Source organism: Pseudovirgaria hyperparasitica (assembly GCF_010093815.1).
Source record: "Pseudovirgaria hyperparasitica strain CBS 121739 unplaced genomic scaffold EJ05scaffold_3, whole genome shotgun sequence".
NCBI lineage: Eukaryota > Fungi > Ascomycota > Dothideomycetes > Acrospermales > Acrospermaceae > Pseudovirgaria > Pseudovirgaria hyperparasitica.
In genome coordinates this window covers 1,948,753-1,974,638 of record NW_022985551.1, presented here as the reverse complement: position 1 = coordinate 1,974,638, position 25,886 = coordinate 1,948,753, and the positions used below count along the sequence as shown (strand labels likewise).

At 53.4% G+C, this 25,886-nt stretch overlaps 11 protein-coding genes across 11 annotated transcripts; 5 read left to right on the top strand and 6 right to left on the bottom strand.

Moving 5' to 3' along the window:
- Positions 1–17: 17 nt before the first annotated feature.
- Positions 18–2,036, bottom strand: EJ05DRAFT_536141 (glucosidase 2 subunit beta precursor). Its single transcript, XM_033749290.1, has 3 exons — positions 1,885–2,036; positions 911–1,831; positions 18–854 (listed from the first exon to the last, which is right to left on the bottom strand). The coding sequence occupies exons 1-3, from the start codon at positions 1,985–1,987 to the stop codon at positions 205–207; spliced, it is 1,674 nt and encodes a 557-aa protein (XP_033603805.1). The 5' UTR covers positions 1,988–2,036; the 3' UTR covers positions 18–204.
- Positions 2,037–2,681: 645 nt separating this feature from the next.
- On the top strand, positions 2,682–4,657 carry EJ05DRAFT_260480 (uncharacterized protein). Its single transcript, XM_033740258.1, has one exon. It carries the CDS (start codon positions 2,921–2,923, stop codon positions 4,274–4,276), a length of 1,356 nt encoding a protein of 451 aa, XP_033603804.1. The 5' UTR covers positions 2,682–2,920; the 3' UTR covers positions 4,277–4,657.
- Positions 4,658–5,094: 437 nt separating this feature from the next.
- On the top strand, positions 5,095–5,591 carry EJ05DRAFT_497904 (uncharacterized protein; the record flags this gene model as incomplete). The annotated part of the gene is made up of 2 exons (XM_033746607.1): positions 5,095–5,361; positions 5,415–5,591. The coding sequence occupies 2 exons, from the start codon at positions 5,095–5,097 to the stop codon at positions 5,589–5,591; spliced, it is 444 nt and encodes a 147-aa protein (XP_033603803.1).
- A 150-nt stretch (positions 5,592–5,741) lies between these two features.
- Positions 5,742–7,673, top strand: EJ05DRAFT_524690 (cytochrome P450; the record flags this gene model as incomplete). The annotated part of the gene is made up of 2 exons (XM_033748825.1): positions 5,742–7,157; positions 7,222–7,673. The coding sequence occupies exons 1-2, from the start codon at positions 6,032–6,034 to the stop codon at positions 7,671–7,673; spliced, it is 1,578 nt and encodes a 525-aa protein (XP_033603802.1). The 5' UTR covers positions 5,742–6,031.
- Positions 7,674–8,083: 410 nt separating this feature from the next.
- EJ05DRAFT_497902 (ribosomal protein S14) lies at positions 8,084–8,896 on the bottom strand (the record flags this gene model as incomplete). Its single annotated transcript, XM_033746606.1, has 3 exons — positions 8,084–8,092; positions 8,167–8,272; positions 8,835–8,896. 3 exons carry the CDS (start codon positions 8,894–8,896, stop codon positions 8,084–8,086), a joined length of 177 nt encoding a protein of 58 aa, XP_033603801.1.
- A 525-nt stretch (positions 8,897–9,421) lies between these two features.
- Positions 9,422–10,591, bottom strand: EJ05DRAFT_260169 (uncharacterized protein). Its single transcript, XM_033740255.1, has 3 exons — positions 10,227–10,591; positions 9,503–10,165; positions 9,422–9,466 (listed from the first exon to the last, which is right to left on the bottom strand). Exons 1-3 carry the CDS (start codon positions 10,476–10,478, stop codon positions 9,461–9,463), a joined length of 921 nt encoding a protein of 306 aa, XP_033603800.1. The 5' UTR covers positions 10,479–10,591; the 3' UTR covers positions 9,422–9,460.
- A 1-nt stretch (position 10,592) lies between these two features.
- Positions 10,593–12,084, bottom strand: EJ05DRAFT_260168 (Thioesterase/thiol ester dehydrase-isomerase). Its single transcript, XM_033740254.1, has 2 exons — positions 11,814–12,084; positions 10,593–11,737 (listed from the first exon to the last, which is right to left on the bottom strand). Exons 1-2 carry the CDS (start codon positions 11,946–11,948, stop codon positions 10,919–10,921), a joined length of 954 nt encoding a protein of 317 aa, XP_033603799.1. The 5' UTR covers positions 11,949–12,084; the 3' UTR covers positions 10,593–10,918.
- A 696-nt stretch (positions 12,085–12,780) lies between these two features.
- On the bottom strand, positions 12,781–15,893 carry EJ05DRAFT_524684 (kinase-like protein; the record flags this gene model as incomplete). The annotated part of the gene is made up of 3 exons (XM_033748824.1): positions 12,781–14,569; positions 14,632–15,225; positions 15,703–15,893. The coding sequence occupies 3 exons, from the start codon at positions 15,891–15,893 to the stop codon at positions 13,135–13,137; spliced, it is 2,220 nt and encodes a 739-aa protein (XP_033603798.1). The 3' UTR covers positions 12,781–13,134.
- Positions 15,894–19,652: 3,759 nt separating this feature from the next.
- Positions 19,653–21,314, top strand: EJ05DRAFT_497898 (nuclear localization protein; the record flags this gene model as incomplete). Its single annotated transcript, XM_033746605.1, has 3 exons — positions 19,653–19,692; positions 19,743–20,721; positions 20,774–21,314. 3 exons carry the CDS (start codon positions 19,653–19,655, stop codon positions 21,312–21,314), a joined length of 1,560 nt encoding a protein of 519 aa, XP_033603797.1.
- A 758-nt stretch (positions 21,315–22,072) lies between these two features.
- Positions 22,073–23,822, top strand: EJ05DRAFT_260326 (uncharacterized protein). The gene is made up of 3 exons (XM_033740256.1): positions 22,073–22,439; positions 22,491–22,629; positions 22,688–23,822. The coding sequence occupies exons 1-3, from the start codon at positions 22,368–22,370 to the stop codon at positions 23,638–23,640; spliced, it is 1,164 nt and encodes a 387-aa protein (XP_033603796.1). The 5' UTR covers positions 22,073–22,367; the 3' UTR covers positions 23,641–23,822.
- A 1,288-nt stretch (positions 23,823–25,110) lies between these two features.
- On the bottom strand, positions 25,111–25,795 carry EJ05DRAFT_461967 (protein transporter). The gene is made up of 2 exons (XM_033742668.1): positions 25,609–25,795; positions 25,111–25,540 (listed from the first exon to the last, which is right to left on the bottom strand). The coding sequence occupies exons 1-2, from the start codon at positions 25,609–25,611 to the stop codon at positions 25,118–25,120; spliced, it is 426 nt and encodes a 141-aa protein (XP_033603795.1). The 5' UTR covers positions 25,612–25,795; the 3' UTR covers positions 25,111–25,117.
- Positions 25,796–25,886: the final 91 nt, after the last annotated feature.

Sequence of the window (25,886 nt, the reverse complement as noted above, 5' to 3'; positions counted from 1 at the left end):
CGACATCGTTGTACGCACGATGAGACTCAAAACTGATGCTTTATATGCCTGTAGTAAGTATCTAAAATTGCTCTATCCGCAGACACTCTTTATCTGTCCCCAAAATTGTGAGCGTTTGAGATTCGTCATGATCGCTAGGTGTTGCGAACACATCCCTCGGCCCCTTCCATAGATCTTCGTCTTGTTATGAGGTGATACAGTCCATCACAATTCATCCTTTGCTCTCTCATCATCTGCCTTTTTCGCCCCTTCACACACCGCCGGTGTGCCCACCTCCATTCTGTACACGCACTTCTCTTCCTCGACCGTCTTCCACACCTCATCGCTGTCCGCACAAGCCAGCACGACAAGCGTACTGCGGTTCGGTCCGTTCCAGCAGTGATTGCCGTTTTCATACTTCAATGCCCATCTTTCCCCACTGCCAAGCCCCTTGCCGTCTGGCGGTAGCTCGTCGTCCACCATGATCTTCTCGATACGCACGAAATTCCCCATGCCCGTATGCGCACCTCCTTTTCTGGGGATCTGCTTCGTCTTATCCAGGTAGCAGACCTCGTAGGTGTACTCGCCAGATTCGTGAGAGACACATTTGGACTTGAGCGCGCGGAAGACCTCGGCTGGGCCGTAGTCTGTGTCAAGATCTGCTTTGTGCTTTTCGAGCTCGTCGCGATTCTTTTTGAGATCATCTTGTGCGGACTTGAGGCGCTCGCGCGCGTCTTTGATGGCTTGCGGCTCGTCGCCTTCTGCGGCGGGAGAGGCGAGGATGCCGTTCTCGATGAGCATGATGCGTAGGTCGCGGAGTTTCTGGTCAATCCAGGTGCGAAGGGAGGCGGGGAGATATTTTTCGAATTGATAGACTGGATGACGTTAGTTCCCGGTCAATTAAAAAGGGGATGATGATAGGTTAACTTACGGACGTCGACATCGGATTCCTCGTCATCTTTCTCATAGTCTGCCCAGGTCAGACCGTGAGATTCGTCTGGTTCAAGGATTTCATCTAGGTCGGCTTCGCGAGTAGGGTCGTCTTTGGGATGGTCTTTGGCAGCATAGTCCTCCCATCTTCTGACAGCGCTTTTGACGCCTTCGTCATTAAAGTTTGGATTGTACTCGACCTTGAATTGAGTCAAGATCGATTCAAGATCCACGATTCTTTTTTTCAAGTCATTTCGTTCTGTTCGCGTCTTCTCCAATTGACTTCTCAGCTCTTCTGTCCGTCCCTTTGCGAGTGAGATCAGAACAGTCATTCTTCCACCCTTGCCCGCTCCTCTGATAACCTTGCCTTTCTCGGCGCGCTCGATGTCAGTGAGCTCCTTTTCAAGCCCGCTAACCTTGAGCTCTGATCCTTGAATCTCAGTGGCCAGCGTTTGAAGCCTATCTTCCACCTCTTTGCGCAACCGCGCGGCTTCAGTTACGAGCTCCTTTCGCTTGCGATTTGCATTGTTCAACGACTTTTGCCGGGCATCGTCTAGTTTCCTCCACTCCTTGCCAATCTCTTTGCATTTGTCCTCGCACTTCACGCCTCCGACACCCTCCCACTCTTCACTGCCATCACAACATTGTTCGTAGTCACATATACCGTCATTGACGTTCGTAAATGGTACATATGCAGGCAAATGACCCTTGTTCTTACAGTAGAAGCCAGGTAGGGCTAGTGAGGTGTTCTCTTCGACGGTGGGAGGCGACAAGGGCGAGATATAGGAGCACGCGGAAGTGCCTGGCTCATCAGAGCCGTCCGGGCAGTCGCAGTAGTCGTCGTTGACGCGGGAGAAAGGAATCTTGACAGACGGACTCGAGATGCAAGTGAATGTGTTTGCATCTTTGAAGAACTTTGCAACTGTGTATAATGAGCATTGATCAATAACGAGATAGCTTGTTCCGGAAGCTCACATTCAGGACCTACACCCCGCGGTCGAGATGAGTCTGAAGCAGCAAGGACCGGGGTAATTGCTGGAGCAAGAAGTATTAGAGCCTCTAGCTGCACTGTCCTCATTGTTGGTCTATGTGCATCTATTGCCCGTATTGTGTTCTATAGCTCAATTTCAAGACAGCTGGCTTGTTACTACAAACCGATATAGTGGCGCTAGTGCCGACACTCAGTCCAACCAATCACGCGGCACTAGGACTTGGCACTCAACAGACCACAATTCAAAGCCCCGAGTAAATACGTCTACCATCGAATGTTTGACGAGCACAAACTCCGGGCCTGGTCGTAAATGTTATATTACTGCAATCTAGATGGTGAGAGTGCGTCATACAACCCCACAATGTTCGAATGTTTTGTTCCTTCGTGTTTCGACACCTCCAGGCCATGCCCAGAAAACTCCAAAAACTGTCTTCCACCACCGATTGATCAGGACGAGAAGCACAATACGCAGAAGGAATCGCCAAGGGCATGGCTTTGTTTGATGTGCTAAATGTATACCAAAGAAGTGGTCTGTATGCCATTGCACGTTGTGAGGAAAAACTCTCCGTGCCATGGTTCCGTATGTTGACGGAAGTCTATCAGTCCCGTCAATGAGTGATCTTCCATCGTCTTGCTCAACAGAGATGACGACAAGACAGCCTCATTGGACCCTGGAGCCTTCTGGACTATTTCGGTGAGCGGATACTAAGACAGACTATCTTTGGATCAGGGCTCAGCATCCTCTATGTCCTAACTAATGGGTCATCCTGCACCTACTAGACGTTGCACGTATGGGGACTTCCGCATTCGGTACCGTCGAGGTATCGACCTTCTTGTCCCTGCAGCCTCTTATATCCAGACACATTCGCTATTCCTATCCATCTCCTCCACGAATAATCCCTACTACTACAAGGATTCTTTTCACTCTGTTTCTTCCTTTACATGCTACACTATCAACTTCTGAGACTTCCGTATTAACCCTGCTCAACACTCGGCGAGGTGCATCACACATTCAGTTTGATGCGCTCTTTCAAATTCTATAATATGCAACGGACGGTTTCACAAAACGCCTCATCGAGCCCTCGATCTTCGGTTGAGCCAAACGCTGCTCCAGATACAACCCAAGCACGAGGCTCGAGAATCACAAGGGATCGGCGAAGTCTCACAATGACAGACGTCAAGACCGCTGTGACCCCTGATCGAGCTGAACCATCGGTGTCATTGCGCATAAGATCGTCCGCGGAGCCTGTTCTCGCACCTGCGGAGCGGAGCGGAGTACAGTGGCAGACGAACGTATCAGATGACGGTGATATATCTTCAGGCTTTAGCTCATTTGCGTCTTCTACCACAGATCTCAGCGAAACCAGAGAGAAAGACGTGCCTATCCTAAGGATCAATACCGGACATCTATCTAGCAACACATCGTCGCATAGGTCACCCTTACTACGATCAGCTTCGTCAACGTCATCCAGTCCTAAAAGTGCCCTAGCAGAACCGGCTGTAACTCATGTGACTGTGAGTCCTAGTAAGACTGGTCCCGCCGTTGAGATAGTCAATTCGCCAGCAGGTCGCTACGACGTCATCTGGGACGAACAATTGGGTGAACGGGAGCAGTCTGGTCTTATTAGTCCGACAAAGGTTGACGAGGTCGAACCACCGCTTCGCCCTACCGCAGGTATCGACATCGTCACCAAGAAATTGTCATACTGGGCCTGGTCCGGACTTGAACATCCCCTCCAGCGTTCCCGGTCCGAGCCTTCACTTGAAATTCTTCCGGTGGTGCAACCCCAATCGACAACGATGGAAGCAACACCCTCGCTGCCTGTCCCACCAAACAGTATGCGTACAAGTCAGCGAACAAGTGGGCACTCATCTCAGCAGTCTCGACAAGCTTCCCCACTTCCACCCAATCTCAACGAGGCAGACGAACGCCTAATCAAACAAATTTCAGGAGGTGATCACCTCGAAGTACCCGATCTGGTTCCGACTCGACGGGATCAGAGTAGCTCGGACTCTTCGGATGGAACAAACAGTCCTCAGCTACTTACTGATCCGAAATTTGGCTTTCATCGAGATTCAGTGGCGCTTGCACGGGATCGACTGTTCAAGACCAGCGGTATCCAGCCAGAACGATTTGCTCGCAAAGACTCACTTGCAGTTGCGAGAGCACGAATCTCAAGACCGAAACCTCAACATGAAGCACAGGCTATGACACAAATCGCCCAGGATCGACCAGTACACTTCTTCCCACGCAGTGGGTGCGCTAGTATGCGAAGAGCGCGTGAACAATCGTCCGAGGAGGAGGATGACAACAAGGCTGATAATCGACGATCAGCACATATCGTGATCGTTGAGCCTGTCAAGCCGTCTGAATAAGTGATGGGTGAATAACACGGAAACAAGGAGTTTAGGATGTGATGGGTCACCAGGATGCGTTGCAACGATGATGAAGTATGATTGTACGATTAAGGGACGACCTGTCTGGCGTGTATGGAAGCTTCGAACGACAGTTATCGATCAGCGAGACTTAGCCGCCAAAGAAAAAACCAATACGAAATGTAGTCTTCTGACGAAAAACCTGTGAAAGTGAAAGCATACAGCGACCGGATTACTCAGCGGAGGCTTAGTAATCGATCCAAGAGCGTTCTTGAAGATTGAACATCAGACGGCGAGAGTGATTAGTCTCTGAATGTATTGTATCCCACAAAGATGAGTATCGCGCGTAAGCGCTTGTGATTGTTGTGGTTGTTATATGCGCCACGATGCTTGACTCGTGATTCGTGTCATGGTGGCTGAAAATTACGCAGGACGGAATGCGGCGCGATAGCTAGGCCGATGGTGGATGCATGGATGAAACATGATTTGGTGTGTTTGGAATGCAAACATATCAACGCAGTGGATCAACATACGTAAGGAGACAGAGTCAGTCAGTCAGTCAGTCAGTCAGTCAGTCAGTCAGTCAGTCAGTCAGTCAGTCAGTCAGTCAGTCAGTGTATGCTAACGCACGTGCTTGACCAGCGAAAATACAGTAGCCATCTTATATATCGTGGATTACAATTCATGGCGTTGGAAGACAAAGGGTTACTTTCCTTGCAATCTCGCCTTCGCATATTTGCATAATCTCGAGACATCAGCTGACACTGATACTTTGGCTTTGTAAGGATGTCTGCCATGCAATCCAAGACTGGCATCCCATGGTGGCGCACGGCAGAGCCAAAACAAACCGCTCCACCACTTCATACATTGGGTTCAAGTCTGAAGGGACAAAGGATGTCCGCTCCATCGTCTTTGTCTTCTTTGTCGCTGAACTCGTCACCGTTATTGTCATCACCGTCGTCGTCGTCATCATCATCATCATCATCATTACTCTTCCCAAGTCCAAGACACAGCCGCGCGGTGGGGAGCTGTTCGCATCGAAATGGCTCATCCGACAGTCAACACACCTCCATCAACCCGTCGACGTAGGCTGTATCCATAAAAGGGCCTATAAGTATCTGCAACACGACTGTCTCAGCAGTTTCGCCATCAGTGCTCACTTACTGTTTCGGTGATGTTGCAGACTGTAGCAGTTCCGCCGTCGCACAAACCATGCAATCCACCCCAGCATTGGCCCATTCACTACCAGTGCTCTCCCGGCGCCTCCGCTTCTCCCGTAGCTACCGAGTCGGCCGGCACATGTGACATGATCTAAATCCTCTCACGACTCTAAAGTGTCGAGTCTACACTCTCCCTTTTGGGCCATTCGCCCGGCTGACTTCAAACTTTCTCTTGCTGGAGTTCTGCTTAAAAGTTGGATCGCCGCGCCCCTCCCCCTGCGGTCAACATCGTCCTGCCCTGCCCATGTCCTTGTGACTAAGTCCGGCCGTGTCCGTTGTCCGTCTCCGGTCGTCGCCTTACACTTTTTTCACTGACGACTTTTGGTGTTTTGCCCGACCCCGATTGTTGATGAGGTTTTATATAGCTCGCATGCTTAGTGAGACGACGCCTGTGGAATCCTTCAATTATCACCGTCGCGACTCCCGGCCCAACCACAACACGAGCAGGAGGCGGAGGAGAGCATCACATTCAGTGTTTGGGTATATAGAGCTGGCAGCCCCTCTCTAGCGACTTTACTGGATCACGTTTCGAGCCATGTTGTTCCAACACAAGAATCTGCTGGTCATCATTGCTGTTGCCCTCGCAGCAGCATACATCTATCAAAAAGTCGCCCTCTACTTCCGCAGACGCGCATTCAAGAAAGAGCATGGCTGCGAACCTTCATACTCCCGCTATCAGTTCAAGGACCCCATCTTCGGCCTCGACCTGATCCTCACCAACATCCGGGCCGCCAAAAGCAGAACCTACCTCGAGACCTCATACAACCGCTTCCAAAAATACGGCACCACCTTCACCTCAAAGATGGTCACCAAGCCCCTCATCGTCACCATCGAGCCCGAGAACGTCAAGACCGTCCTATCCACCCGATTCAAAGACTTCGGCCTCGGCGAACGCCTCCTCCCCTTCGCCCCCCTCCTCGGCAAAGGCATCTTCACCATGGACGGCGACCACTGGGCGCACAGCAGACACATGATCCGCCCCAACTTCGCCCGCGACCAGGTCGCAGACCTCCAAATGCTCGAAAGCCACGTGCAGGAACTGCTCAAGAGCATCCCGCGCGACGGCACCACCATCGACCTCCAAGACCTCTTCTTCCGCACCACCATCGACTCCGCAACCGAGTTCCTCTTCGGCGAATCCGTCGACTCCCAGCGCCAGTGCCGCGACCAGCCCGCCCTGCACGGCGCCGCAGACCCCTCCTCCTCCTTCGCCGACGCCTTCAACTACGCCCAGCGCGCCTGCGCCACCCGCTCCCGCCTCGGCGCCCTCCGCGTCTTCTACTCCGACTCCAAAGACACAGCCTCCACCCGCATCTGCCACGCCTTCGTCCAGAAATACGTCAACGACGCCCTGCTCTACCGCAAGCACCTCGACCTCGACCCCGAAAAAGCCGCGCCCCCATCCGACGCCAAATACGTCTTCCTCCACGAACTCGCCAAATCCACCACCGACCCCGTCCGGCTCCGCGACGAGCTCCTCAACGTCCTCCTTGCCGGCCGCGACACCACCGCCTCGCTGCTGAGCAATCTCTTCTTCGTCCTCGCCCGTCGCCCGGATATCTGGGCGAAGCTCCGTGCCGAAGTCGCGCAGCTGGGTGGCGCCCCGCCCTCGTACGAGCAGCTGCGCAATATGAAGTATCTCAAGTACTGCATGAACGAATGTACGTCCAATCTACCCACCCCCCTTCCCAATGAAAACCACACTAACCCACCCACCCAACACAGCCCTCCGCCTCCACCCCGTCGTCCCCAACAACGGCCGCGTCGCAAAAGTAGACACCGTCCTCCCCCTCGGCGGCGGGCCCACCGGCACCTCCCCTCTCTTCGTCCCCAAAGGCACACAGGTCATCTACTCGCCGTACGCCATGCACCGCCGACAAGATTACTACGGCGCCGACGCGCTCGAGTTCCGCCCCGAGCGCTGGGCGAGCTTGAGGCCTGGGTGGGAGTATTTGCCGTTTAATGGGGGCCCGCGGATTTGTTTGGGGCAGCAGTATGCGTTGACGGAGGCGGGGTATGTTACTGTTAGGTTGGCGCAGGGGTTTGGTGGGGTGGAGGCGAGGGGGGAGGAGGGGAGGGGGTGGGTTGAGGGGTTGAGTTTGACGCTTGCTTGTGGGGATGGGGTTAGGGTTGGGTTGAGGGTTGAGGAGGGGGAGGGGGAGGGGGAGGGGGTGTGATTGGGGAGTGTTGAGGGAGTTGGGGGAGTGGTGGGTTAGGTGGGGATGAGATGAATGAAGTGTATGTTTGTATGCATGGACGAGACGAGATGAATGATGTGTATGTGTGTATGCATGGATGAGTGCTGATGACATGAAATGAGATGAAATGAAATTTTGAATCTGCGCATCAGGAGCGGTATTGGGTTTATGGATGAAGTCGGAGCTTTTGATTTAGGAACATCGTGGCGATTGCATGGCTACATCGTGGATTCTGCATGTACGTACGTATGTACGAACAAGTGCCGAACGCGCACCTCACCCACCACGCATAACCCTACATCCTCCATCCCCTTCCCATTCATGCCCTTATCTCCATATCATCCATCCATCCATCCATCAACCCGCTCATCCCCTCACTCGTCCATCCTTTAACGGTACTACAACCCAGACACGATCAGCACACCGCTCCTCTCCCCTCGCTGCACCACCGACAACAGATCCAAGAACTCACCTTGACAAACCCAATCTCCTTTGCGTGCTCGCGGAAGGCCTGTCGGCTCATGTTCAGGCCGTATTTGCGGATGATACCCGATTTCTTCCGGTCGCCGGTGACGACACTGTGCACGGGAGTTGTCAGCGTGGGTGCGCGGCTGGAGGTTTGCGAAAAGGGAAAAAAAAGGGAGATGGAAGGGGGAATGGAGCATGAGTGTGGAGCAGGATGTAGTGAGAAGAGCATGCCGGGAGGGAGAGAGAGAGAGAAGGAGAGACAAGAATGTTGTGTGTGGGCGGATGGATGGGTGTGTGCATGTCCAGCGACGAGCGAATGCGAAGCCATCGTATCCTTCTCTCTCCCATATCTTCTCTCATCCTCTCTCTCCCTATCTCTCCTCATAATTCTCAGCCTCATCTTCTCCCTCTCTCTTCCTCAACTCCTCATCCACCCTCTGTCCTATTCTCCACCCATCCATCCATCCCTCCTCTTCTCCCTCATCTCGTCCTCTCCAATCTTCTTCTCCATGCAAACATCCCTATCTATTCTCTTCCTCATAACCCTCCAACTCCTCCTCTTCCACCCAAACACACCCACCCAAACACAGACAACGCAACTCAAGCAAATCGAAACCAAAACAAAATCGAAACAAACACAAAGAGAGATAAAAAAAAGGTCAAACAACATACCAACCAAGCGCCGCCTTTCCATACGTGCGCGGGCGCGAGTAGTAGACGGTATCGTGGGCCATGATTGTGATTGAATTTTTGCTTTAGATCTTCGTTCCGTCGAGGGTCGAGGGTTGAGGGTCGAATACGATCGTTGTCTTTGTCGTTGACGTTGTTGGCGTTGGGCGTTGGGCGTTGTGGTGAGAGAAAGGTGTAGTTTTTGCGGGTAGATAGAGAAAGAAGCTAGTGCGTGTGTGGTCTCGCTTGTGTGCACGGTGTGCGTGTAAGTGGAGCCCCGTGCGTTGCGTGTATGCCAAGACTTTGGTGGGTAAAGTTCGGGGGTCGAGGGATTAGTGGAGGCCTTAGGCTTCATGTGTAGGTAAGACTGAACTGATGACCTAGGAGAGGGCATGCGAGTCGCTGCGATAGATAGATATTCAGATTAGTATAAGTAGAAGTTAGATCAGATTGGTAAAGGCTACCCTGGTATATATATACCCACAAAGACGCCCCATCAAGCAGAACAATCGCAGGTAAAAATGCGCTCTCTATCAATTGGTTCGCAGTAAAGAACCATAAAAAGCTCTATAGGGGTATCACAAAAATCCAGGCCATCAACAACACACAACCATTGATCCTTTACAGATCTATACCTCCATGCCCACGCCCATGCCCACGCCCATGCCCACGCCCATGCCCACGCCCATGCCCACGCCCATGCCCACGCCCACGCCCATCTCCCTCTCCACCTCCAGCACCGTCAACGGCACCTTCCTCCCCGCCCACCTCTCCACCTCCCTCTCCGCAAACCCATTCTGACTATTCAGCGAAAAGACGAGAAACCCCAGCTCCTCCCTCCCCACATCAAACACCTCCCACCAGTCCTCCCCAGCCAGCTTCATCTCCCGCTCATGGCCCGCCAGGTAGATCGCCGCCGTGGCCAGCGCCGCCGGCTGATGCGTCAGGTACAGCTTTTGCGGGCTGAAGAGGGCGCTGTTGAGGTGTGCCAGCACGCGCTTCGTCAGTGCTGAGCCGGCGGCGTGGTCGGCGAAGGCGTCGAGCGTCTGCATGTATGTGATGGCCAGGGCGTAGGGCAGGGCGGTGTCGGTGGTGAAGCCGAGGGTGCGGAGGAGGAGGGCTTCGGTGCGCATGAGCGCGAGGCGGCGGGCTTGGTATGTGCCTTCGGAGACAAAGTAGGTTTGTGGGTCGAGGGGGTTGGGGGAGTTGGGGGCGTGGTGCTCGAAGGTGGTCTCGTGGGCGTCAAAGTAGGCGTATACGTTTATGACGCTGCGGGGTGATCTGGGGTAGGCGGAGAGTTTGGCGGTGACGTAGAGGGATGCGATGGAGATGTCCTGGTGTGAGGGTCAGCTAGGAGGCGGTGGGATGGTTGTTGTTGTGACTGCTCTGTCTGACCTTGGCTCCGTACTTCTTCAAGCTGCCTCCTTCTGGGCCGAGCCAGAATCTTGTGTAGTTGACGATTGCGATGGCGATGATGTCTTGAGGAAGTCGCAGGAGAATGCCTGCTAATTGGGTAAGACGGGCGCCAGCAAAGTGAATGGAGTCTTCGAGCTCCTTTGGTATGCCATCAATTTGAGAGGCTGAGGTTTCTAATTGCTCGACTGTGGCCATAGGGTTGCCGATGAGCTTTGGCGGTGCTGAAGCCATGCTGACAGTGAAGCTTGGTTGAGTCTTGCGGAGCGATTGCGAAGGTTCAATGGCATGCAGATGGGCTGCAAGTTAGCTGAGAGCTCCGCACGCAAGATGTGTGCGACACGAGCATGTGTCGAGCAAAGATTGACGCAGCTTGATACGCAGACAGGCGGATAAGCGCACGGACCACCACGCATATCAGATTCGATGCCAGACGGAGCCTCGGAGGAGCTATTGACGGTCGAGCCATGTTACTAGTTGAAAGTATGTGGATGTATAGGTTTCTGATGCTTTAATTTGTCGTTTGACGGAACCTAGGCTCTCTCAATTCATGTTAAACTAGCTCTTCTGAGCGTGGTTCTCGTAGCTGGGCGGATACTCGGAGTTTGACATCTTGTAACGTACACTTGACTGCATGGACGTAATGCTCAAAGCACATATATCCGCATCAAAATCTACAACTTACTCTCCTTCTTCCCAGCCACCAACCTGACCATCGCCCGGCCGTTACTCAAACAAACCTTCCCACCCTTAACCTTCGTCACAAACCGCACCTCCCTCCACTCGCCCTCCCCGTCCAGAACCCAGACATCCGTCTCCAACACATCGCCCGGCAAAACGGGACTCGCAAACCGCGCCGCAAACTCCCGCATATTCGCGGGGTCGCTCCCACCAAGCGCCTTCAGAATGCCATGACACGTCGTGTTCCAGCTATACAACCCATGCATGATCGCGCCTCCAAACCCCATCTTGGCCCCAGCCTCGGGACTCGCATGCAGCGGGTTATAGTCGCCGTTCAGACGGTACAGCAGCGCCGACGTCTTCGTGGTGGCGTGTGAGAAGCTCACGTCTGCCTTCTTGCCCTCGGGCGGCGGGTAATTCACGCCCTTGGGACCCTTGGGCCCGCCCCAGCCGCCTTGCTTGACGAAGAAGGCGCTGCCAATCACTTTGCTGTACACCTTCTCGTCTCCACCGGGGAGCTTCTCGAGGAGCTGGGTCTCGGTCTCGACGACGCTGCCGGGGGCGCCCTTGTCGTAGACGCCGAGGACGATGGTGCGGGAGACGAATGTGCGGCCGGCGGAGGAGAGCGGGATCGGGTGCAAGAGGATGATTTTGCGCTCGCCGTCGACGACGCGCTTGGAGTCGAATTTGGGGACGCCGGGGATTGGGGTGGAGGAGTTGCGGGCGTAGAAGTCGATTACGTCGGTGTCGGTGTGCTTGAAGGGGAGGATGATTGGGTAGGTGGGGAAGGCGGCGAAGGAAGGATGGAGTTCCTGTGTTGTTCGGGTTAGTTACTGGTGCTGGTATTGGCTTTTGTGTGGGAGGATGTGCATGAGTGAGAGCGCATACATAGAGAAAGTGCAGCTCGTCCTCGGTAGCGCCAATGCTGTTGGCGAAGAGGAGCAGGTCGCGCTTCAGCCAGCTGACAGGCACTTCCGGGTGGACGAAGCCAACGCCAAAGTTCTTCTCTGGGTCCGGAGCCATGACTTGATGGATGTATGTTGCACAGAGCTAGCCGTAATATAGGAAGATTGATAAGATAAGATTTAGGATGCGATGGAAGTACTAATTAGCTAAAGCTAGAGTACGACCTGGGGGAGGTTGGAGGAGGGGGAGGGCAAGAAGGAAGAGTTTTGACAGGCTAGTGCAAGCTTCTTATTGTGGACTGTCTTACGCCGAGAAATCCGGCAGAGGAATGCAATGCTATACGTTAATTGAGTTAATGTACGCGGGGGGGAAGACGAAATCGGGAGTTGATGGCGGAGTTGTACGAAAGTACTAGCTTGTCCTTACCGAATGCCGAGGTGGCCCATAATCCTTGTAAGTTCTCGGCCGATCAAAGTCTGGTTGATATGCACAACGGTCGCTGGAAAGTAAGAAGACAACGATTCATCGACAGTGACATGGGGCATCAAATTGATCGACAGACATGCAGACAGACGCATGAGCCTCTCATTTCTTAATTCAAGCTGTCGCTACAGCGAGCATACGACCAATCAATGTCACAGTCTGATGTGCTTCTCATTCGGACCGTATATACATAGCGCATTACCATTGTTTCCTCAACATACGGAGTTCCACACGAGCAAACGTCATAGATGCTCGACGTAACACAACGCCAGACCCAGTTTCGATTACGTCACCATCTCCCATTAGAAAATCTCTCAAAACAAGACGATTTTCCACCCAAAAGCAGCTCGTACGGAATGTGTACGTCCATCATGAATGATGCATTACGAACCATGCCCCAGGCCACGCAATGCAGAACCAGAAATGTGGAACACAAGTGATGAAAAAAGCAACTAAGAAAGGGGTGTGGAACAGCATGGGTATCAATAATTGCCTGCCTCCTTCATATATATATATGAGATACGATAGGTCGACCAATGCATCATCGTTGAAGCTGATGTGGCCTGCTGATGATCCTCCGAACTTTGCTGACTGAATGTAACGGAAGTGAGGGAGGGTAATTACGAATTGGTAGTTCTTGGTCCGGTTGACTCGAAGTGCGCGTTTGCGTAATGGCCAGGTCAGGATTATGCGAGCTGTTGCCTGGGTGAAAATGTGTGTCAAGGGGGGAGCCTCCAAAGGGGAGGTCAAACTTTTGGACGCCAAGGAATGCCACCAAAACTCATCATTCGCCCGGACAGAGTGTACAAATGATTCGGGCTCACACGTCGTCGAGACGGCCACTGCCGAAGAAACTGTCATCATTGTCGTTGGAAATGATGCCGCTCATACGGTTGTAAGCCTTTGGGTTCGAGTAATGCTTGTCCCAGTCATCATCATCGTCTTCTTCCATTCGGTCCATCACGTCTCTGCCACCAAACTGTCTGTCCATTGCACTTTCGTCAACAAAGGTGAATCCCTTGAAGTTTGCCTGCATGGTAGGTGATAGCGGGGTAGAGGCGGGGTGAGCACCAGAAGTCAACGCGGCAGCGCGGGCATTCAAGGAACCAACGCCTCCGTTGAGTGCATTCGTGAATTCGGGATCGAAGTTGGACGTGTCTTCCTCAGACTTCAACTTTGGCTTGAATGGCGGTGCAACATTCTTCTTTGCCAGTGCTACCCAATCAATGTCTGCAAAGAATGGATGAGCCTTGAGTTCTTCGGCATCGCGGGTTGCTCCCAGACGATGCCTCGGGTTACGGTTGAGAAGGCCTTTGACAAAATTCCTGCCTTCTGTGCTGAGAGCGTCGCGCGGGAAGCGAACCTTTCCAAATGCGATATTTTTGTACATCTGCTGCGTGTCTTCGGCGTAGAAGGGACTCCAGCCACAGCACATCTCAAAGACGAGGACACCGAGCGACCAAAAGTCAACCATCTTGGTGTAGCCATGCTCGTCCAACAAGACCTCGGGGGCAAGGTATTCGGTGGTACCACAAAATGTGTTTGTAGTGGCATCGTCGGTCAGATTGGCCTTTGACAGACCGAAATCGCAAAGCGCGATATGGCCTTTGGCATCTAGAAGAATGTTTTCGGGTTTGAGGTCTCGGTAGACAATGTCGTGGTTGTGCAGATGTTGCAGGGCCAGGATGAGCTCGGCAATGTAGAACTTTGCACGCGCCTCCAGAAATCTTCCTTCTTTTTGCAAGTGCCAGAACAGTTCACCGCCGGACATGAAGTCAGTTACTAGGTACAGGTCTGCTGGGGTCTGAAACGAGAACTTGAGACCGACAATGAATGGCGAATCGGACATGGCGGTGCGTACGAGGATGTTGCGCTCACCGAGCGTGTGAGCAACCTCTTTCTTCTGTACAATGACCTTTTTCGACAAAACCTTCATGGCGTATATGCGTCGTGTGTCCTTCTTCCTCACCTGGAACACTTGGCCGAAAGTGCCCTTGCCGATCAACTTGAGGATTGAGAAATCTTCAGGGCCGATATGCCTCTTCTCAACATCCTTTTGGAAGTTGATCCGGAGATGAATCTCCCCGCTCACCTCATCCGCCTCTCCTTCGCGGGCGACCAAGGGAAACCAGCTGTCGATTGGTCGTTCGTACTCGACGAGATTCGGACAGAATCGTACATGGCCCAGGAATGCTTCGCCGTTTGACTTGTCAAAGACGGAGACGTCAATTTCCGACAGGTCCCCTACGACGTCACTGCTAGGAAGTTAGCATGTGCGTCATGTGCAAGCAGCACGCGGTAAATCCCCATTGCTTACAATATGGCTTCATGATCCCAGTGGGGCTGCGTGATGTATTTTTCATTTTCTTTAGGATCCGAGCTCATACCCGTGTTGCTGCTCTGTCGACTGCGCATTGGAATCGCCATTGGACGTCCCATGTCGCTCTCGGTACGCTTCATTGTGATGCCACCAGGGCCGTGGCCATCCCGCTTAGCCGACGCGTCCCCTCGCGGACCGTCTGATATGTATTCTGCCCATTGAAACTGACACACGACATATGGGTCGATGCTGGGACGCAGTCCACGACCTTCGGTGATGGAGACACTCAGTTTTCCTTTTGGTGGCTTGAGACCGGTACTTTGGGTCGAGGCGTTCCTTCCGAGTTTTGAGGGTGTTTGAGCAGATCTGCTCTCGTGGGATTGCGATCGCGGGGTTTGAGGCGGGGTATTCTGTGAAAGTGGCGGCGTGACACCGCCTTCAGTTAGCTTCTCTACACATTCTTGAGTGGTAGAAGAAGAATGAGAGGAATCAGCGGAATCAGGCGGTAGAGCTTCTGACGGGCGACGGGTAGCAGGATTTGAAATATGAACGGCAGGAACGGTAGAGGTGGTGACGACACCGCAAAGTGGACTTGATGTTACAAGAGTGTGCCTGCGCGACTTGGTGGGGGCAGAGTGAGAGTCGGCATCTTTCTGATCGCGCGTGGACAAGGTACGACCAGAAGTACGACCAGACCCAATGTGATCCAGCTCTTCCTTGCTGACCTGATGCATTGAAGAGGACGAAGAGGCTGGAGGGGTGGGGTAGAAGAAAGAGAGAGGATTCATAAAGGTTGTCGGGGGTGGTGGTGGTGGTGGTGGTGGTGAAAGGTCTGGTTGAGGAGAAAGAGGCAGTGATGGGGAAGAGGAGGAATCTTTTGGGTCTTGTGTTTCTGAAGGGGAACACGGGGCGGTGGGTAGTGTGTTGCGGCCGAGATTGTGCGCATTGTGGAGGGCAACAACATCATTGTTCGCAGAAAGGGCATGTTTTGTGGTGGTGGTGGTGGTGGTGGTGGTTGGAAGAGGTGCGGGGGGCGGGGTATTGATGATATTATGAAGATCCTCAGACTTTGGGTGATTACGGAAGGAATCACGAACCTGGCCAAAGTAACTGTGAAGTATGCCTGGCAGTCGCTTATCCGTAGGGTCTGGTCGCGGTGTCGCAGCACCTGGAGGCGTGGAGCTATTCGAACCGATGTGGTCGTGGTCGTCGTCGGCAGCTGGCCGGCTAAGTGGACAGCGAGGGTTAGCAGAGAGCATTGTGAAGGAGAGTGGTTTGCCAACAACAAAGAAGAAACAGAAGTTTGATGGATAAAGGGAAGAGAGAGAAAGAGAGACAGGGCAGGGCAGCTGAGCCAAAGCTGACGATTCTATTTCAGGATGGGATAGATGCTAGTGAGTGGCGGTAGCAAATGCAAAGTGGACAGCAGCACCGGGGGAGGGAGGGGGGGCGAGGCGGTGACGGGCAGGCTGAGTGATAGTAGAGAGTGCTAGATGGGTACTTGGACGCAACGTTGGAACAAAGTCCGCAGGTCAGTTGTCTTGTTGTCCTAGACATGTAACTGCTATAGGCTCCATGGAGAGTAGAATGGTGCAGTATGCAGGCGTCCAGTCGAGAATGTGGCGGAGCTCTGCATGGGGGTATGTATGTATGTGTGTGTCTGTGTGTCGCGCGGCAAGCAGGTGCCGCCATGGTAATTGCAGTGATGCGGTTTGAGGTGGCAATGTAGCCAAGAAGCACAGAAGCCAAGCAGGGCCTTGACGCCTCCATTTGCCGTTCGAGAAGGTTTTTTGTGGTTGTGGTTGTGGTTTTGTAGCACATGCTGGGGTGGGTTGAGGTACCACGACGCTCGTGGCTGGCTAGGGGGGGGGGCAGGGACATCCAATTGCGAATACAAGGCAGATGTTGAAAAAAGAGGGAGGATGGTTAAAAGGGACAGAAGGAGAAAACAAGTGAACATACCTTTGCATCATTGCCTGCCTGAGCAAATCCGAAGCAGTATGCGGATTGAGGCCGTCGTGGGAAGTCATTCTGCGTGGTGGGGTATTTCTGGTGGTGGTGGTGTTGGCTGCAGCAGGGCCGGATGTAGCGACTATGGTGTTCAAGGTGGGCACCGCACTGGAGCTCTTACAGTACGAGCGAGCTGCCGGACGCTGCGTGCAGGTGGATTGTGAAGCAGAAGATGATGATGATGATGCAGATGCAGATGCAGATGCAGATTGAAGATGAAGAGCCGAGGAAGTGGCAGGTAGATAGCTTGTCAGACGACGTTGAAGAGTGCTGACAAGGCCTGGACGAAGCAACTTCAGCGAACTCGAAGTGTCGTCTGCAGCAGCAGCGGTGGAAGAGCGGTCATGGAGGAGGAGGAGGTTGGAGGTGGAAGTGAGAGGAGGAAGAGGTGGAGAAGGGATAGTAGATGGAAAAGTGGTGGTGGTAGTAGTAGTGGTAGTAGTGCTGCTGGTGCATGAATTGATGATGGCAGACGACGAGAACGACGAAGAGGAGCCGACAGTGCGGGCAGGAGGATTAGTGCGGGCAGGATTAATGCTGCCTTCACGCGCTGGAGCTGGAGCTGGAGCTGCTGGTGCTTCTTGTGCTGGTAATAGTAGTAGTAGTAGTAGTAGTGGTGGTGGTGCTGGATGTGGGCCTGAGGGTTGGCCGTCCTTGTCCTCGTCCTCGTCTCGTCTTGGTGCCGTCATCCTTTTTTTTTCTTTCTCGTCGTTCTAATTATTCTTTGCCCTTTACTTTACTGGTTGGTTGATTGGTTGGTTGGTGTGCTTTGTTGCTTGGGTGCTTGGGTACTTGGGTGCTTGGTGCTGCTGGCTGGTGCTGGTGCTGCTGGCTGCAACGGTTGGTCCCTCCCCAGCCTCTCTTCTCTCTCTGCCTCTCTGCCTCTTCTGCCTTTCTTTGCCTCTGCCTCTCTCCTCTCTCTGTCAAAGCTCCTCGCTTTTCTCATGCACAGTCCACACTCCACTCCACTGCTCAATCTTAAATCTCACTCTCCTCTTTTTTTTCTCTCCCATAGACCGACCGGTGGAACGTGACAGTGTAGACCCTCCTCGGCTGGCTGGTTGGCTGGCTGGCTGGCTGACTGACTGACTGACTGACTGGTCTTGTTTGACTGTTTGACGACTGGCTGACTGACTGACTGACTGCCCGTCTCTTCTCTCTCTCTCTCCTTTCCACTGCTCACTCCTCACTGCCGGTCTGTGTTGTGTTGTGAAGCGTAATGGCGTAAGCAGGCTCGAGCATCTGATGCATCCCAACCCAAGCCAGCCACATGCAGCCCCAGTCAAATCTTCACCCCCTTCACGAGCCGACGATTTCCACTCCACACTCCCTGTCCTGCCCTACCTACCGCAACGCTCTCCTGTGTGAGAGGATGCAATGCAGCTGGCCACTTCTAGCCTTCCGGACAAGCCCATTCGTTTCTGGCGGTCACAACTGCTCCTGTCGCTCTCCAATCGCCGCCGCTGCTGCTGATATCAGATGCAGTCTACTGTAGCTGAGGGGGGCATGCAGATGTCAGTGCCACTATGATGGTACTGTACTGTACTGTACTGTATTGTACTGTATCTAGTACTATGTCGTCGTGACCGCTTGCTTGCAGGGCTGAATCTGCCACGCTTTCCTTCACCCTGTCCGATTGTTCATTGAGATGTGTCCGACGTGAGATGCAAGTGAACGTGAAAGCGAATGTGCAAGTGAAGAGTGAAATGTGAGATGAGCTGAATAATGTTCACCTAGCAGTAGCTAACCTTGCCTTGTGCTCCTCCTGTCCTTTGTTCCCTTTTTGACTTCCATCAGCTCCTGCTACTTCCTTTGTCCCTCCGTCCTTGATTCGCCAGTCACCATATTCACTCACCACCCTACTTGCTTGTTGCTTCATCCACCCATCCATTCTTCCATTCTTCCTCCCTAAACTCTCCTTTCCAGCGTTCCATGGTTCCAAGCTTGTTCTTTCGGCAGCCCCGTCTGTGCATCTGTCCCGGTAGCTCTTGTACCTCCTCCCATCACACATCCATGCTTATCACCCAAACTTCAATCTGCTCCTGGCCGACTAATCTTGCACACACTACAGAGAGAAGAGAAGGTGAAAGTGGCACTACTGCTGCACTGCCGATTTGTTTCAGTCTTTCAAGCATATCGGCAATCCCTTTACTGGTCCACCATTCCATGATCAAGGACCTTCGCCCTCATTTGCCCCCGGACGTGTCACAAACTACCTTTATTAGGTACCACCTCCTTGCCAGCCATGCCGTATCCGATATGCATGCAAAGCTACGGCTTGGCCTCGCGTGTTGCCTGCCTTTGTCACTCCCGTCTACTCCCCGTCTACTCCACGCCACCCCTTCACTTTCTCTCTTGGGACCAAGTCATCCAATCAAAGGATATGTGGGCAACTATTACAACATTGACGTTTCAGCCCGGCAAAGCTGTCGACTTTACTCGTCTATCCCACCCACGACCCAGTAACGTGTGATATGAAAATAAAGTATCATTACTCCTTGTCAATTAGACAAGATGTAGCTGTGCCTGCGAGTAGACATGTGCAAGCATACGTCACCACGAGGGTCAGCTCAGATCGCTGCTCCGCTCGGAGTTGACTCCACCATCGGATGAGATGTGAAATGACGACATACAAAATCCACAAAGTTTATATTGAACCTACTCGAGTGACCGGGAATACAAACATAGTATGGCGTAATTAGTGCTTCACCTGAGGAGTGAGTGATGTAGAACACGGCGTGGTGTGCACACGCGTGAAGTTCATGCCTAGGTGCCTGATAGTTACAGGTCCACGCTAGCTCATAACAGTCTAGCTTGCTTCAGCCCTACGACGCCTGGACGCCACATCTCTCTCCTGCGCGTCTTGCCGACTGAAAGAACTACGAGCTGGCAGACTCGCTTCATCTCGAGCTCACTGCGATCACCGCATCCTCACCAAATACCCCGCTCAACACTAGCGTCCGTCCTGATCTCTGCTTCCTCCGCACCCATCTTTGCGTAACTTCACAATGGCACGTCGCGGACGTGGGTCCAGGCGCGCCGCAGCTCGTAAGTCAGGTCGTAGCTTCTAGACCCTGTGTCGCTGATTATTACTCAAGGAACTCCTACTCCAGTTGAACAGGAGTCGGATCAAGAGATGGTTGATGTAGATGAGTCGCGTGTGCAGACACCCTTAGAAGACGAGGGCGACGCGCAAGATTCCGATGCCCAACCCGCTGCTTCAGATGCTGCCTCGCCGCCAGTCATTCAGCAATTTCCACGGAAGAAGCGCCTTGGTAGGCCGCCTAAGAATCGCCCTCCAGACTGGAATACCTCGGAGGTTGATGCGAACTCGGAAGGCGGTACGCCGCAAAAACGTCGTCGAGGACGTCCGTCCATGGGTCCACGCGGACGGGGTTCTCGGGGTGGAGCTTCGCAGAGCACACGGGTAGCCATCGACAAAGAAGGCAACATGATGGACGTGGTGGGCGATGAAGTTGCGCTGCCTGAGGATCCGGAGGGTGAAGAGAAGGTTGACAAGATGGGCAACTTGCAAGGTGGAAGAGATTATCGCGTGCGAGTCTTTACAATTACTGGAAGAGGTGACCGTCTTTACATGTTGTCGACAGAGCCGGCACGATGCATTGGCTTTCGAGACAGCTATCTCTTCTTCACCAAGCACATGCAGCTGTACAAGATCATAATCGACGACCACGAGAAAATGGATCTGATCGCAAGAGATCTCATTCCACATTCATACAAGGGCCGTTCCATTGGTGTGGTGACTGCTCGTTCCGTCTTTCGAGAATTCGGTGCCAAGATCGTCATTGGCGGCAAGAAGGTTATCGATGACTACTATGCGTCGGCCGCGAGAGAGCGGGGAGATGTAGAGGGGGAGATCGCGGAGCCGAATGACCGACTTCCAGCACCGGGTGAGCCATACAACAAAAACCAGTACGTGGCCTGGCATGGTGCCAGTGCGGTCTACCATACCGGCGCACCCAGTGTTCCGCTTCAGAATGGCAAACCCGTGGTCGGCAAACGTAAAGTTAACATCACATCTGCGAACTGGATGTTTGAGCACGCAAGATCATCAAGGTGAAGTCATACAATTCAGCATCTTCTTCTACGTGTAACTTACCACTCGCAGTCGATTTAACTCGAAGCTTGTGGCCGATCGCCACGCAAATATGAGCGGAATCTACGATCCACATACAAACATGATGCACTTCCCCAGAGCAACACAGCCAACACATGCAAAGTGGGAAGAGATTTCAGCAGAGGACACTGAACGTCCGGCTGTACGAGAGGGACTTCTCTTGGCTAATGGTGCAACCGAAACGACACACTTAGTAGACTCGACCGATCCCGTGACCACGAATGCGAGTAGTATGTTCTCGTCCGTGCCACCTGTTGTTTCACGCAACTTTCTCGTCACAGATGCCTACTCGCAATCACCAGCTATCTCCAATCTTGGCATACCAGGACCAGAGGGCGACTTTTACGACGTTGGCACGAATGGCCTTGCCAGCATTCCAGACAGCATACTCGAGGATCTGCCCGCAGAATGTCGAGAGGCGTTCGAAGACACGAAACGAGTGGAGCTCGAATGGAAGCAAGGCTGGGGCACAGAATCACAACACGGAGCTCGAGCCACACTACGGATTGGATTCTCCGGTGTGCCGGTCTGATGACTATCTGATCCGGACTTTCTCTTTCCATCTTGTGGTTCTATTTCCAGGCTAGGAGTATATGTATGCGACGGATTCGGGTGTGTGCGTTCCACTGCTTGCGGGAGCAAATCGTTTACGGCGTTGTGCGGTCTGGCCTGGCCATGGGGCAGTAGCTTCCAATTTGATTCAATCCAACATTATCTCATGACATCATCGCAGATCGATGCATAATACCCAAGTCTCAGGCGAACCAAAGATCTTCTCTTCATGTTTCAGTGCCGACTTGGCCATCACTGCATGGTCGTGCTACTTACTCCTTCACATTCTTTTCTATCCTTGAGCGTTCTACGTTTCCAAACAAGGGACTCTTGGCACATTCCATATGCCAGACATCATAACTACTGCAAACAGCTTGACGTCAAATCATATCCGGACCCTTGTACATTGCGCACGTTCTCTACGCTGATAAGACTGTTCTAGTGTGCTCGAGTATAGTGATGTCGGTGGTCGATTTGACCCTAGCTCGTCCTACGTCCTCTATTGCTTCACTCGGTTCTCCTTTCCATCATCCATCTCGACTCTGCTTTCAAGGTGCGAGAGCGGCAGCACGGTCTAGTTTGTCTGTTGTAGCACTTCTCCGGCCTTGAGTGTCTGCGTGACATGGATCTTAGGTCTCTCACAAACTCTTCGAATGCTTGTCCACAGCCGTTTCTTCGCAGTGACAGCGTGGACGGCACTGGTGGATGTATCTTGTCGCCTTGCCTACTCTACTAGTAATGGTATACTGACCGTGGATAGACATCGAGGGTCGATACTGCGGCGCGTCACCACAAGACTCAAGCATACAGTGCTGTTTGCCATGCCCGATACAGCAGTGGATCTATCCGACTGGTGCGTTTTCCATGTTTTTTCCTACTGCAGAAAGCCAGGCCTAGCTGAACACGCACAGATTGGATCGAGGACCTGAAGATTGGCAATTACCTCGCCGTCATCTCGACGGTGCTGTGTGTGTTTCTGATCACCACGATACTTGTCTTGCCGCCGTCCAGTTATGCGATCTCGCCCGCGAGCATGAGAGGCGCCGCTGTCAAGCACAAGCGATACACGCACATTGGGTTGTTGGTCCCCATACTTCTGATCTCTGTGCATACCATGAGTCCTAGTTCGATGGTCTTTACGCTGACGAGGTTGCAGCTAGCATTCTTGATACCGCTGGGATCAGACCCGGATTTGTGCTATGATAGCATAACTCCGAATCGCCTCCAGGACGACATGTCCTGTGCCTGGACCGCCAGCCTCCTAGGCGCCGGCGCTCTCGGAGCGACATTCTGGGGTGAGTACTGCCCCCAACCAAGTCCATCGACACAAATCTAAGACCGTACTGCATGCAGTCTTCCTCAAAATGCTCAACCTGCTCATCCTCTTCACGAAACAGAGCAAATCCGTCGACGACAGCCCCATTCTACGCGTCACCGGCATCCTCCTCGGCATCCTCGTGCCCGGCACGCTCCTGACCGTCACCCTAACCGTGACAGGCGCCAGCTACCGCATCGGCCAGACCTGTCTACCCAACCACGAACACAGCATTGCCACGCTGTGGTCCTGGCTTCTCGCGTTCTCGGGCGGCTCGCTGGCGTGTTTCTGCGCCACGACGGTGGTCATTGTGCGCAGACTGCGCAAGTTCAAGAACATGAATCGGCGGCATATGCGTGAGCGGAGACCGGTGTTGGTCGTGCTCGCTGCGTTTTGGACGCGGTTGTGTGCGTTGTCGGGATGGAATCGTGGGGATACTTCCGCGGGGAGGTTTCCGCATCCGCATCCACATCCTCTTCCGCCGCCGTCACGACATCACGACACCAAATCCTTCATCGAAGACACCAGCACGCACACCCCTCTCACCTCCCCGCAACACCAACAACTACATGCCCTCCCCGCCTACGGCGGCGGCGACGGCACCTCCCCAACCAAACACATCTCCCCCATGCTCCTCAAGCACTACCTCACCATGCAATGGCGCAACATGCTCACCAGCATCGCCGTCGTCACCCAAGCCATCTTCTTCACCGTCGTCTTCTGGTCGCAGGACCGCAAACTCGGCAAAAGCGTCTCTCTCGGCGATGACAGCGCCGAACGCCAGGCCACGGCGCGCTGGAGCAAGTGTCTGGTCGAGAACGTAGGTAGCAGGGAGAGGTGTCTGGCGGATGCGGCGCATCTTACCGTCCCGCGTGGGGTCATCCTGGGCGCGTTCATTTTGGCTTCGGTGGGTTTTGTTGCGTGCCCTTGCTTTTTTTACACGTCGTTTGTTGCGAACTGTGTATTGTTAGCTGGCTGGCTGATTGACTGACTATCAACGCGCAGATCTGCGGCATCCAAGTCTTCGCCCTCGTCTTCCGCGCCAAAATGCTCGCCGCGTGGGTCCGGTTTTTCGCCATCAGATTCCCCGTTTCCAGCACTTCCACCCCTTTAATTCCCTTTGCCAAAACCCCATCCCTTTTCACTCCTATCCCTATGTCCTCACCCAACTACACCTCAAACCCACCCCAAACCCCAAAACCAACCCCACCCCCAAAACCAAAGATAGGCTCCCCCCTACACCCGCACAAACTCACCTCCGGCATCGCTATACCCATGCCCTGCGCGCCCGTGCGGGATGGCGGGGTGTGCAGGGCCGAGGTTTCTAGGAAGGGGGATATCCGTGCGGGTGCTCGTCATTCTGCTAGATTGACCGGTGATGGGCGGCGGGTGAGTCGGGGGCTGAGGGAGAATCGGGGACTAAGGGAGAGTCGGGGGCTGAGGGGCAGTGTCAGGACGAGTATGAGGGTGCGGGCATGTGATTTGGAGAAGCCGCTGCCGGCTGTTCCTGAGGGGTAGGGTAGGGGGTAGGGTAGGGGGTAGGGGGTGGGAGGGTGTGCGTTGATATAGGAGAGAGGAGGGGAGGGCATGGGCATGACATGAGCTCGAAACTCGATATAGCATACTATCAGTACTACCCAACTCAGTTCGTTTTGCATATAGACCTGGCCAATAGTGCTTCAGCGTCGCTGTGTATTGATATAACTTCATTTCTTTCGCCGCTCCCCTCATAACTAAAAGGGGCAACAGCGCTCTGGTAAAGATAGATAGAGAGAGAGAGAGAGAGAGAGAGAGAGATAGAGAGAGAGAGATAGAGAGAGAGAGAGAGAGAGAGAGAGATAGAGAGAGAGAGATAGAGAGAGAGATAGAGAGAGAGAGAGATAACAAAGTCATGGTTCAAATCCAATTGTATGTGTGTCTGTGTGTGTATGCGTGTGTACGCGTGTGTATGTGTGTATGCGTGTGTGTATGTGTGTATGCGTGTATGCGTGTATGCGTGTATGCGTGTACGCGTGTACGCGTGTGTGTATGTGTGTATGCGTGTATGCGTGTGTATGTATTTGTATATAATATGTACATATCAAAGGAGTGGAGAGCAAGAGTCCCCTCCAGCCCGGATATCGGACCTGAGAGCGAAAAGCCCGCGCTCCCCCTGCCCAGGGGATCGAGATGATATCTTGATACTGCTGTGTGCGTGTATCTCGACTTCTACATCATCGCCCCGGTTGAACGCAGAAAATGGATTCGCCATTCATGCATGCATGCCCCCAGAAAGAAAGAAAGAAACGCCGTGCTGGATGATGCCCCCCTTGACTACGTTCAAGACTCTGTCCCATCTCCTCCTCCTCCTCCTCCTCCTCCTCCTCCTCCTCCGTCATTGCTTTATTCCTACATCCCGTCCCTCCATACCCGCTTTTGTCACACATCCCCCATCCCCCATCCCCCAAAACCCCCCCAAAAACACCCCCTCACTTATAAACCCTCGGCCTCCAACCCCCCTTAACCTCCGCCTCCCTCTCCGCCACACCCCTCGCATTCCCAACCTCCGCCTCAATCCTCTCCCTCGCCCTCAAAATCTTACTCTGCAAATAGAAGCTCCCGCCCTTCTTCGGATCATTCAGATCAAACAGCTTCTTGAACCGCTCCCCGACTGCCTCCAGGTTTGCAGTAGCAGCTTCCGCACCTGCTTTCGGCGGCGCGACATTCAGGATCTTGCATGCTTCGTCGAGGGTGAGGCCGGAGGAGGATGTGGCGAAGGAGTTGGGCTGGCCGGTCTTTGCGGCTTGGGCGGCGTATTTTTGCGAGGCGGAGGCTTGGGTCCATGCTTCTGTTACTGCGCGGCCGAAGATGCGGGTTCCGGTGGTGAGGACTTGGAATATTATGCGGTGGGCCTAGGGGGGGAGGGGTGGTTAGTTGGGGGGTTTGTGAGGCGGTGGTTCTTGGGGGTGTAGTTGCGTACCATTGTGGTTTGGATGGAGGGTGTAGGTAGCTCGTGTGAGCTTGATGGGGTTGTGTGACTTTCTTTGGAGATGTAGGTTGAGGTTGTGTGGAGGGAGGGGTTTTGGTGTGGTGGTGTGATGGGATGCGCGTGGGTGTTGCGCGATGGAAGAATGGAATTGAACGGATGGATGGATCCTTTTTTGAGGTTTGCGGAGGTCATTCATAGGTAGGTTAGGTTGTTGTGAGGCTTGGCAGGGTTCGGGGTTCAGCCGAGGTGGCTCCGTGCAGGGCGTTATC